The sequence below is a fragment of the Phocoena phocoena genome, chromosome 15 (assembly GCF_963924675.1).
Source record: "Phocoena phocoena chromosome 15, mPhoPho1.1, whole genome shotgun sequence".
NCBI lineage: Eukaryota > Metazoa > Chordata > Mammalia > Artiodactyla > Phocoenidae > Phocoena > Phocoena phocoena.
This window is the reverse complement of record NC_089233.1, coordinates 55,109,813-55,122,919: the sequence shown is the minus strand read 5'-3', so window position 1 is coordinate 55,122,919 and position 13,107 is coordinate 55,109,813. Positions and strand designations below refer to the sequence as shown.

The window sequence follows — 13,107 nt, the reverse complement described above, 5'->3', positions numbered from 1 at the left end:
GCACGCTGAACAATGATTGCCAAGGGGAAGTGGCAGGGCACCAACTTCTGTGTTGACATGTATTAACAAGGATAATGATTCACAATTAACTGATTATATCTCTTCCTCCCTGTCCTTTTTGTTCCTGTTTATATAATTGATAAATGGGAACTACTTCTTTATATTCAACATAATACTTTATATATTCATATATGGCCTTATTTATTCTGAGTCTTTGAACTGAAAAAATGAAATTTTATCCCTTTATTATGTACTCAGTTCACCCTTTAGTCTCCTTCATTCAGTGACTTGGCTGCACAGGTCTAAAGATGTCTATTCATGTAAAATAGAATGTAATTTGGTATCCTAAAGCCTAAAGTAGAAGACCATGATTATGATCTTTTTTTTTTTTTTTTTTGTGGCGCTCCATGTGGCATGAGGGATCTTAGTTACCTGACCAGGGATAGAACCCTTGCCCCCTGCATTGGAAGCGCGGAGTCTTAACCACTGGACCGCTAGGGAGGTCCCTATGATGCATTTTAAAGGCTAGTAATATAAATGCTTTACAAGTATCCTGCCTCCCTTACACAGGCACACTTTTTAAAACATTCTTCCCTTTATAGATTCACCAAGAATTTTGATAAATTTACTGTTAGAATAAAATTTCTTGAGTTGTTTGAGGAGATGTAAATTTTTATTTTTTACTATTTTCTTTTGATGCTAAATAAAGCAAGTTAAGCAAATTGTAAAGTAGATCTTCTGGTGTATCACTGAAATGTAAGTTAGAATTTATAAGTCATATTCTGTTTTTCAGCTCGCTTTGCCCTGTCATTTTTGGTCATGAAGTAAGTATTTTACTTCCTCTTTGCTCAAAAATACATAAATTTGGCAAAAATAGTATATAGAGATATCACAAATAATAGTCATTTCTGTTGGACAGTTACTCATATTTTATTTATTTATTTAAAGCAATTAAGTTTAGTATTTTTTTAAATTAATTTATTTTCTGTGTCTCTGTTGGGTCTTCATTGATGTGCATGGGCTTTTCTCCGGTTGCGGCAAGCAGAGGCTACTCTTCGTTGCCATGCGTGGGCTTCTCATTGCGGTGGCTTCTCCTGTTGCAGAGTGTGGGCTCTAGGTGCGCGGACTTCAGTAGTTGTGGCGTGTGGGCTCAGTAGTTGTTGCTTGCAGGCTCTGGAATGCAGGCTCAGTAGTTGTGGCGCACACGCTTAGTTGCTCCGTAGCATGTGGGATCTTCCTGGACCAGGGGTCAAACCTGTGTCCCCTGCATTGGCAGGTGGATTCTTAACCACTGCGCCACCAAGGAGGTCCCTCATATTTTAATATGAATCGTTATTCTCCATAAATGGATGATATGAAAGATAAACTACAGTCCCTTGTAAGACAGAGCTGCTTACCAATTAGAGTCAATAGGAATGATCTTTTTTTAAAGTGACTCTGGACACTGTAAATGTTAAAGCAGAAATTAACAAAGATTTCTCAGTTTTGTGGAATGGATTCAATGCCTGGCAAGGTAGGTCTTCACTCAGTGACTTTTAAGATACCTGATTTTATATGCTTTCTAATTTAGGCTTTTTATTGTTTTTGTTTTTGTTTTGCGGTACGCGGGCCTCTCACCATTGTGGCCTCTCCCGTTGCGGAGCACAGGCTCCGGACGCGCAGGCTCAGCGGCCATGGCTCATGGGCCCTGCCGCTCCACGGCATGTGGGACCTTCCTGGATCGGGGCACGAACCCATGTCCCCTGCATCGGCAGGCGGTCTCTCAACCACTGCGCCACCAGGGAAGCCCTAAGCTTTTTAATCATTTACATTAAAGAAGTTTATATTTTTAGACTTACTTTTCTTAGGAAAAGAAAAAAAAACAAAGTTCAATCATGCTTTAAAAAAAAAGAATCCACACACAAATGTAAACATCGGAGGAGCACTCCTTTTGCTAGTCATCTTTATGTTTTTCTCACTTGTTTTTTCTCTCTCTTCTTTCACATCTGAGCTTGTTAAAGCAGGTTTGGCGTTAGCACTCTTTGGAGGAAGCCAGAAATATGCAGATGACAAAAACAGAATTCCAATTCGAGGAGACCCACATGTCCTTGTTGTTGGAGACCCAGGCTTGGGAAAGAGTCAGATGCTACAGGTAGGAAATCAGACATTTAGTATTTGACCTTTTGCTTATAAAATGCATGACTAATTCACAAGTGAATTTTCTTAAAACATACAGTGTTTGTGTTCCAGAGGGTATTATTTGTCAGGTAGTGTGAGTGAGTTGGGGTTTGTGTGAATAATATATAACTTGTATCTGGCCATCCTTTCAAATTGAGCCAGTCTCCTGTCACTCAGGCTGCACAAGCATGCTGCTCTGTTAAGATGTCAACTATTGTGAAATATTAACCATTTCCCTAACCCCCTTTTTTGTATCCAGCGTTGCTTTGCTAGTCTTTGTTGTTGTGACCTCACCTATGAAAAGAATAGTTCAAGAAAGTAAAGCAGGGTAACCCGTTATCTCTTCATACAGCTACATAAACACTGTATTGGGCTTTAAGAATAGTCTGATAAAGGTAAGAGATCTGTCCTATCCATCTCCACTGCTTCTTTCTGAGTCTAAAACAAGGAAACTTCTATGACCAGTCTGTTGTTGGTCCCCAAGATGATTTTGGCTGTGCCAATCAGAGCCTGGTAGTTCTCCCCTCCAGGGCTTATGCTGGCCCTAGAAAATGCAGCTGGTTGGAGTGCTTCTGGTTTCCTTGGAGTGACACCTGGTAAGCCAGCAATGCATATCACTATCACCTTTGGAGATTTTCGAAAATACCGTGGCCGTCCCCGGTATTAAGAATTAAGAATCTCCGGGTTAGGGTCCTAGCATCTGCATGTTTATAAACACAGGTGATTCTGAAGTGCAGCCAGGATTGAAAACTCTTGATCTCATTGTATTATAAACCTACTGTCCTTCATGTCAGAGTCATTATTTATTCCCTATGGCTGAGTGTTAAATCAGTTATCATTTTAATTCCTAATCTGATATTTATTTAATCCTGTGTTTCCTAGTTTTGTTCATTTTGGCCAATTGGGTCAACTTTTTTTTTTTAATTCTGTTCCGAACACATGCTATAAGCCTGACAACTGAGGCATAGAGTACCCAGTTATAGCTGAAACAGAGTTGATAGTAAAAATGAAAACAGTATATACTTAGGTGGAATATGCATGTAAAAGTGCATGTGAGGATCTGAATTGCATGTAAGTCTGCTAGCCCCACTAAGCCAAGGTTTTTAAAAATTAGGCTAACACTAACAGTTATGAGTTGTTTATATTTTTAAATTATGTTTTCCTTTGACCATTAGCAAGCCATCATACTCTCAAACTAACAACTAAGGAATTACAAGTAACAAAAATAATGATAGCTACCATTTATTTAGCTAGGCACCAAAGCATCACTTGGGTTGTATGCTACGCAAGTCCATAGCGCACTATTGACATAGATAGCAGTGTAAGTGCTGTCTCCTAAGGTTGTGGGGTGCACAGCTATGTACAGCAGCCTTGCACGGGGCATGTATTGTATGCCAGGTACCAGGTTAAGTGCCTTGCATATACGATCTCATTTATTCCTCAAGGCAGTATGTGATAAAATATAAGGAAGCTGAGGCTCCGAGAGGTTCAAGAGCAGCACCACCAGTAGATGCATGGTAGAGCCAGGATTTAAACAGGTCTGTCTGACTCCAGAGATCCATACTTTTAGCTGTTGTGTCATTTAACTACTTTTCTGTCGTGCCATATCTTATTTACTCAGAAGGTGAGCACTGTTGAGCCATTTTATTACCTGATGTTTAAAGAAGCATTGGAGTCTCTGAAACTAAACTTAGTACTTACATTTTTGCTACTTGAACTTGAAAATGAAGCATAAAATGGAATTGTGTAGAGTATTCACATGACCACAGACTTCAGAATCAGGCTGCCTGGGTTTGATTGAATCCTGACTTCACACCTTCATAGCTGTGTAAGTTACTCTCTTCAGACCTTAGTTTCTACATCAGTAATAGGAGTGTTACCTTCGTCTTACTGTGGTGGTGAAGATTGTACAGTAAAGCTCTTAGAAGAATACCTGGCATATAGCTAATATTTGTGAGCAACTACTATAGCTATTATTTCCCTTTTACTTTGGTTGATTCTCTTAAACTCTTTGTTTCATTAGGCAGTGTGCAGTGTTGCTCCACGTGGCGTGTATGTTTGTGGTAATACCACAACCACCTCTGGTTTGACTGTAACTCTTTCAAAAGATAGTTCCTCTGGAGATTTTGCTTTGGAAGCTGGTGCCCTGGTACTTGGTGATCAAGGTAAGAGGCCAAAGCAAATAATAATTTTGGGGCTTTTTTTTTTTAAGCCCTTTCCTTTTCAATTAATTTCTTTACAGTCTGTTCCAAGAGTCATTTGGACAGCACCGTCCCAACCAGTGAGTTGAGAATGAGTGCCAGAAAAACTAGAAATACACATCTCATCATTTTGTTTGTTTGTTTTTTTAGGATATGATGGATAGTTTATAAGAAATCTAGTTGGAAGGCTCAGCAGGAAGAGATCGCCAGTTGGCCTTTGCTACCTAAATTTCTCTTTGTGATGCTTTAACCCTATTGGGAAAACATATTCCTGTGCATGTATCAGGCAGTGCCCAGGTTCCAGTCCAGCTGAGGTCATTCATTCCTTCCAGTTTGCCAGTGACATCACATTTCTAAATCTAGTACCTGTCAGCCATGTTTGACACAGCTGATCACTGCTGCCTCAGTGAATACTGTATCTCCTTGGTTTCAAGGACACTGCACTCTTCTGGTTTTCCTCTTACTTTTATTCACTGTTCAGTCTCAGTCTTTACTTGTTCTTCGTCTCCCCAACGTTTTAACTGGTTGGCTCCTCAGGATAACTTAGTTTTTGTACTATTTTCTTCTCAGTCTGTACTTACCTTCTTGATGATCTTATCTAGCTTCATAGCTCTTTACCTACATATATCCTGAAATTTTCCAAATTTATGTTTCCTCCCCCTTGAACTCCAGGCACATATTTCCCCTTGCCTATGCAGTATCTCTACAGCTTTCTCAAACTTAGCGTGTCCAAAACCAAAATCTTGATCTTCCCTTTCAACCTATTCTTCTTACAGTGTTTCCCATCTTAGTAAATGACACTTCCATCCTTTTATTTGCTCATATCAGAAAACGTGAAGACATTCTTGACTTTTTCTCATACCTCACATCCAGTCTGTCAGCAAATCTTGTTGGCTCTACCTTCCAGATATAACCAGTATCCAACCACCTCTCCACTGCTGCTACCCCAATCCAAGACGCCATCATCTCTCACATGGATTATTACTGTGATCTCCTAGTTGGCATACCTGTGACCACCTTTGCCCTTCCTATTGTTTTTAATAAGGCAGAGCAATCCCATTAAAACTTAGATCACATTATTCTTCTATTCAAAACCCTCCGGTGCCTTCCCATCTCACACAGTGAAAGCCCAGGTTTGATAGTGGCCCAGGCACCCTTTAATCACCTCTTTTGCCTCATTACCTGCTACTTTCCTCTTGTTTCCTCTTCCCCAGCTACACTGGCCCCCTTGCTATACCTTGAATACGATCAGCACTCCAGGCACATCACATTCCTGCATCGCAGCCTTTGTACTTTGGAACCTTCTCACTCCAGATAGATAGTCTGCAAGGCTTATTTCCTTTCCTCCTTCAAATTTTTGTTCAGAAGTCCTGACCCCAGTGAGGCCTTCCCTTAACACCACATTTTACACTGTAACCACCCCCACCACCACCACCACCAGCAGACCTGTTCTCCTACCCTACTCTACCTTTCTTTCCAGAGCATTTCTTACCTTCTAATATACCATATGGTCTACTTTTTTAATTGTCTTCCTCCCAACACTGAATAGAATGTAACCTTCACAAGGACAGAGAATATTGTCTTCGCAGTGCTATATCCCGCATGCCTAGAACATAGTATTGATATATAAAAAGCATTCAGTAAATATTTGATGAATGCATAAATTCAACAAACATATATCTGGTTATTATATAGCTCATTAGAAGTGACAGTATTTTTGCTAGGTTACCAGGTGAAGAAAATAATAAATAGGAAGAGGTTACTCATTATTAAGCTGTCAGACTTTCCATTAAATAGAAGTTGAAGGTGATACAGGATTTAGCTGTGCAGATAGCTAATGTGATTTAAGATGCACAGTGTTAAAAGTCCATGGCCGGGGCTTCCCTGGTGGCGCAGTGGTTAAGAATCCGCCTGCCAATGCAGGGGACACGGCTTCGAGCCCTGGTCCAGGAAGATCCCACATGCCGTGGAGCAACTAAGCCCGTGCACCACAACTACTGAGCCTGTGCTCTAGAGCCTGCGAGCCACAACTACTGAAGCCTGTGCTCCTAGAGCCTGTGCTCTGCAACAAGAGAAGCCACTGCAATGAGAAGCCCGTGAACTGCAACGAAGAGTAGCCCTCGCTTGCTGCAACCAGAGAAAAGCCTGCATGCAGCAATGAAGACCCAACGCAGCCAAAAATAATAAAATAAATAAAGTAAAAAAAAAAAAAAAAAGCCAATGGCCTTCTCTTTCAAATCTATGTAGATGAGCCAAGCACTATGATGGTAAAAATATCACTGTTAAAATACAAAAGAATATTAGCCGAGACCAGATTCTAGAAACAAATAGAATCCTACTAAAAAATAGGATCCTACTAAAATCTTTACAGAAGACTTTCAGGGGAGAAAACGAGAAATAGAGCTGTTTTATAATATTTCCCTTCTTCAATATCTAATGAAATGACCAAAAAGTTGTTTGAAAAAAAAGCAACAAGATATACCAATTGTAGCCAAACAAGAAAAAGAGTAAAATTTTCACAGCTTAAACTTTATGCTTTAAAACCAGGGGTTGGCAAAGTTTAGTCCACAAGTCAACCCACCCTTCAGCCTATTTTAGTGTAGTCCACAAGCTATTTTAAAGGATTGTAAAGGACAAACAAAAACCCAAGAATATGTGACAGACTATATGTGGCCCACAAAACATAAAAAATTTCACCTGCCCGTTTATAGGAAAAGTTTGCCAGCTCCTGCGTTAAACTTTGAAAAGTGGCAAAGAGGTAGCCTGACTTTGTTCCTACCCTGTCCACACCTCTGAGGAACTGTACTAGTAATCTTGAGAATTTCCAATAATACCATCAATTCCAGAGAGTCCTGGACCTACTGATCATAAAGTAGATATAGAGACATTTAACCATAGCAAAGCCCTCAGGACATGACCACCAAATTGCTCATGGTATGGGGAGAAGCAGAGGAAAAATATTACAAGGTAATGTTAGAGGGCCTCCAGAAACCTGTGGTTTAGACGTAATACACCTGGCACATAAAATGTTTTATCGGGCTTCCCTGGTGGCGCAGTGGTTGAGAGTCCGCCTGCCGATGCAGGGGACACGGGTTCGTGCCCTGGTCCGGGAGGATTCCACATGCCGCGGAGCCTGCGCGTCCGGAGCCTGTGCTCTGCAACGGGAGAGGCCACAACAGTGACAGGCCCGCGTACCGCAAAAAAAAAAAAAAAAAAAGTTTTGTCTAGAATGGACCTAGGTACGATCATACTAAGTGACATAAGTCAGACAGAGAAGGAGACTTATCATATGATCACTTATAGGTAGAATCTAAAAACTGATACTCCTTACTGCCGCTCCTCCCCGTTCAGTGGTGGGTCTTCATATGGTGTTTAAAGAGGTTAAGTGTACAGTTAACTCTACAGTTGTACAGTCAACACCTGGCATTGCTGAGAACTGCACTCTAGACAGATTCTGACTTTAGAGGCTTTGTGTGCCTTCCCAAATCATGCTGTCCACTGTTCCCAAAGGACCCAGCTCAAATAGCACCTTTTTCTTGAAACCTTTCCAGATTCTCCTTCCTCTTTTAACTCCACCCCACCCCCAGAAAATTCATATGATTATGCGTATATATTATAGTTGTTAAAATATGCTATCTTAAATGTGTATATATATCTTAGCTGTTCAAATTTAAGCCTTTAAGCTTTTTGAGGGTCACTCTCATATCTTCATTTTTGTAACCCTCACCACATGGTGACTTGCCCAAGGAAAATGCTAAATGGCTAAATATTATATAACAGTTAAATAAGATAAATATTTTATTTGCTATAAAACAAGCACAAAGTTTGTACTGTATGACATTTTATAATCTTAACTTTTGGAAACTAATGGAAATATGAATTATTGTGGAATAATTTCTATCTTGTCAGGTTTGAAACTTGACGAAAGGAATATATTTTGTCTGAATTATTTTACTGTGGTTGTAGGTATCTGTGGAATAGATGAATTTGATAAGATGGGGAATCAACATCAAGCCTTGTTAGAAGCCATGGAACAGCAATGTATTAGTCTCGCTAAGGCTGGCGTAGTTTGCAGCCTTCCTGCAAGAACTTCCATTATTGCTGCTGCCAATCCAGTAGGAGGACACTACAATAAAGCCAAAACAGTTTCTGAGAATTTAAAGTAAGCCTCTTCAAATATTTATACTTCAATATATTGAATGCCTATAGATATGAAGAAGATAACTGAGGACATAAATGGAGAGTTCACAGAAGTTGCAAGTTTCCAATAAATGGACAAAAATGTATTAGAACACTGCACGTTAAAACAGTGAAGTGCTGGGACCTCCCTGGCAGTCCAATGGTTAAGACTCCACGCTCCCAATGCAGGGGGCACGGGTTCGATCCCTTATCAGGGAACTAAGATCCTGCATGCCACATGGCAAGCCCAAAATAAAATAAAAGAATAAAACAATGAAGTGCTATTGACATCTACCAGATTGGCAGATACTTTAAGTATTAATCATTATTGGCAATGGGGTGGCGAAATGGGTTCTCACATACATAGTTTAGCATTTTGAAGGACAGCTTGACATGTTTATCACTATTTTAAATATATTCTGTTTGTTCCAGCCAATTCTTTTAGGAATTATACTCACAGAAATAGGCACAAGAGTGCACAAAGATATGTTGACAGGGTGGGTCTTACGGCATTGTTTATCACGCCAAAGATTGGAAATAACTTGAAGTGCCCCCATCGGTAGGGAAGTGCTTGAACTAGATAATAAGACTGTACTGTGGAAAGTAGCAATTAGGAGAATGAAGGTAGCTTTGTATGTACTGTGATAGGGGAACATATCTGTGCTTTATGGTTAAGTGACAGGAGCACATTACACACTTATCTGTATATGTGCATCCCACTTTTTTCCAAAACCAATGTTTATATCTGGGTGTGTGTATGCTTTCTCTTGTTCTGTACAGGTTGGACAAAATGTATGGGGAGGGGAAAATAGCCTCAAGTGATGCATAAGTGAGAAAAAGACAAAAAGATGCCTCATGTAAAAAATTGGAACTTTAAATTCTAGTGGGAAACAAAAAGCTAATTTTCTAATATTTAATAATAAATACTCTTATTGTAGGAATGGTACATAGTAAAAAACACAATTGTACTTTTAGATCCTGGGTATTTCTGTACTACCACCAAAAAAGCCGTCTGTTAGTGTTTCTTAATAAAATGACCAAGTCCTGTAATTGGAAAGATCAGAAAGATCTTATTGAACAAGGATCCAGGGAACTTGGATTCTGTTTTTTAGTGGTACCACTAGGATGTTGGTCCAATTCTTTAACCTCTCTGGATTTCAGTTTGTTGGTCTCAAATAAAGGAGTTATCTGGTTGGTAAATTTAGAAATGACTAAGCAAAACATAGCACTTTTACTATAATGATTAATAGACATATAAATGCCCCTTTAAGAAAAAGTGGTATTTTTGCTTCTAAATGGGCATAGGTACTTTGAGAGACTCAGTGTTTTGGTGAGACAGGAAATATAAAAGATTAAGAACTACTCATCCAGATAACCTTCGATGTATCATGTAGCATTCTAGCTTACAAGTTCAATGGTCCTAAATCATAGGGAGTGATATAGAACATAGAGAAGAATTTAGTGGTTTAGCTGGTGTGAGAAAAGACTGCGTCCTCAACATACCGATGTAGGTACATATAAGGCTGTGCACATGTGACCTGGTGTGTCTCTGGAGTTGGTGGGTATATTGAATCCAGAAGCTATTGCTTGTTTCTTTAACCTAAAACTTCATTTTCTTTTTTTTAAGTTCTACCTGGAACTTGATTAGTAAGCAAGTGAGTAAACAGTTTTCTAGGTTTTCTGTTTGTTTTAATTCCGATCACTGTTTCTTCTTTCTTTCACACCTTTAGAATGGGGAGTGCCCTACTATCCAGATTTGATTTAGTCTTTATCCTGTTAGACACCCCAAATGAGGATCATGATCATTTACTCTCTGAACATGTGATTGCAATAAGGGCTGGAAAGCAGAGAGCTGTTAGCAGTGCCACAGTAGCTCGTATGAATAGTCAAGATTCAAATACTTCTATACTTGAAGTGGTTTCTGATAAACCACTATCAGAAAGACTAAAGGTATGCTTCTTCTTAATCATTCAGTTCAGTTTTGTTTGAATGTCAGAGTTCAGTGTGTTGCTGTTGTAGAGCAGTAGTATGTAAACTTTCATAGCAAATACCTTTTATATTATAATACTAGAGTTTATAAGTTCAGTTGAAATAATCTGAGTCAACTAGACTGAGAGCTAGAACTACAGTGTTTGGCTTATTTGGTCTATTTATCTAAACAAGTTATTTTAGCAGAAAGATTTTATTTGCTACTTATCTTTGTAATCTTGGGCCTTTTTATCATTCTTTAGGTGGTTCCTGGAGAAACAATAGATCCAATTCCCCACCAGCTATTGAGAAAGTACATTGGTTATGCTCGGCAGTATGTCTCTCCAAGGCTATCCACAGAAGCTACTCAAATTCTTCAGGGTTTTTACCTTGAGCTCCGCAAACAGAGCCAGCGGTTAAATAGCTCACCAATCACTACTAGGCAGCTGGAATCTTTGATTCGTCTAACAGAGGTTCGTTGATTTTAAGTTCACATTCTTTTGGCTTAAAAAGGGAGTAGAGGGTAATAAGATTTCTCTCAATTTTCTGTGTAATGATTTGCTTTTCTTCCTACTGAGAGACATTAGAAATGGGTGGATACATTTTTTTTAAAAGCGTTGTCATATACTTAACAATCAAAGTTTAACCACTTTTTTCGAAGCAGGACCAGTTACTTATGCAATGGGTTTTTTTTTTCCTTTAATGACACTTAGGAGACTCTTGAAGTTTGAAGATTGCTTAGGTTAACTAAGGATTTGGGGATTCAAAAGTGAGCATATGGGAACATGGAATGTGTCAAATATCTTAGAAGTATTTGATTTTATATACAACAGGTCTGTAAGTGCCTGTTTTTCTTTTTTTTTTTTTTTTTAAGTGCCTGTTTTTCTAACGGCAGTAACATCTATTCACAATTATGGAATGCTAAGAGAACTCTGGCAGTTAAAATTAGCTGGATCAGAGTTTGAGCTTTTTTGCTCCTAGAATCTGAGTAACTCATCTTTGTTGTTTTAACAAATTAGTTAGGCATGATTTCCTGAAAGTTCAAGGCAAGTCTATTTCATAATCAGATCTTCTAGAATGAGCATTCAGAAAGATGTTCAAAAAATTTTTATCTACTAAAATCTATTTTAGTAGATAACAATAGATTTTAAAATGAGTGATAATTTTCATACTCAAGCTTTCAGATAATTTTTTAAAATTGTGACTTTTCATACTACAGCCCCTCTTCCCAAAAAAGTTTTGTGTAAAATGAATAAATGAAATAAACTTAGACATACTATACCTGCTCAATCAATGTTAAATATATTTATCTTTTGTTATCTGAAGATGGTTGTTTTCTTTCAAAGGCACGAGCAAGGTTGGAATTGAGAGAGGAAGCAACCAAAGAAGATGCTGAGGACATAGTTGAAATTATGAAATATAGGTAAGATTACATTTTAAATGCTGTTTTAAGTGAAATGCCAGTCATCTTTCCATCTCAAATTATATATTTAACTGGGACAAGCAATATTATTTTTATTTAGCCCATTTGATCACTTATTTTCCTCAGAACAAATTGTACTTTACTGGTTTAAAATATTCCCATGGAAATAATCTTTACATTTAAAAAAAGGGTTTTTTTGAATGGGTAATACATTCACATAGTTCTAAAATCAATTCAGAAACATACTTTGAGAAGGCTTGCCTCCATCCTGTTTACCATCCACCCTTCCTCTTTACCAGGACACCCATTACTTTCTTGTAAATAGCATATAACTTACTCTGTTCTGTACCTTTGTTTTTCAATTGAGATATAATTAACATATACCATTATTAGTTTCAGGTGTACAACATAATGATATTATATATATATGTGATATACGTATATCAAAATGATCACCACAGTAAGTCTAGGTAACGTTCATCACTGCACAGTTACAGTTTATTTTCTTGTGATGACAACTTTAAAGATCTCCTCTCTGGAGACTTCCCTGGTAGTCCAGTGGTTAAGACAGCTGCCAATGCAGGGGGCGCAGGTTCCATTCCTGGTCAGGGAACTAAGATCCCACATGTTGTGTGGTGTGGCTAAAAAAAAAAAAAAAGAATTGACAGCTTATAATTTTTTATTGCTGGCCCCAGAGTAACTAACTGCCTCATAATGAACAAAATTATTAACAATTAATGACTACCAATGCTTTCGACCAATTCCTAACATATTACCCTCTATATCTTAATATCTTACTGGTTTAGCATCACACAGCACTTGAACCATCAATTTTCTCTTTTACGTGACTCACTACTAGGGTTCGAGGGGTCTTGTAGGTGAAAATTTTACCAGGCTGGCTTCATTGTGCTGGAGACCCTCCAGTTGATCATTTATAAGCAAACAGATAGGAATTACTAGACTTTCTCATACAACATGCTGCCAGGGCTCAGTGTACCAGCATATGAAGTAAAGGAATGGCCACAAAAACCAGCTGCCTGCCTGACTTCTAGTAGGCCTAACTTCCTGGGAGACGAGACCAATAAGAAACTGAGAGTCCTAATAGAGATCCTTTTTTCACTAGGAAAGTAAGTCACTGAACCCAACCAAAATTCTAGAAATCTTGGATTCTAAAATTTT

The 13,107-nt window shown here is 38.5% G+C and overlaps 1 protein-coding gene across 3 annotated transcripts in view; it reads left to right on the top strand.

Annotated features, from left to right (window-relative positions):
* Positions 1 to 13,107, top strand: part of MCM8 (minichromosome maintenance 8 homologous recombination repair factor) — a 35,993-nt gene that overhangs the window by 17,754 nt on the left and 5,132 nt on the right. For 2 of the 3 annotated variants that reach the window (XM_065891984.1, XM_065891983.1), the window contains exons 10-16: positions 794 to 824; positions 1,991 to 2,131; positions 4,181 to 4,322; positions 8,325 to 8,520; positions 10,268 to 10,487; positions 10,769 to 10,978; positions 11,852 to 11,928. In XM_065891984.1, the coding sequence (XP_065748056.1) occupies positions 794 to 824; positions 1,991 to 2,131; positions 4,181 to 4,322; positions 8,325 to 8,520; positions 10,268 to 10,487; positions 10,769 to 10,978; positions 11,852 to 11,928 (1,017 nt within the window). The remainder of the gene's footprint in view (positions 1 to 793; positions 825 to 1,990; positions 2,132 to 4,180; positions 4,323 to 8,324; positions 8,521 to 10,267; positions 10,488 to 10,768; positions 10,979 to 11,851; positions 11,929 to 13,107) is intronic. The other variant, XM_065891985.1, reaches the window with a different exon arrangement.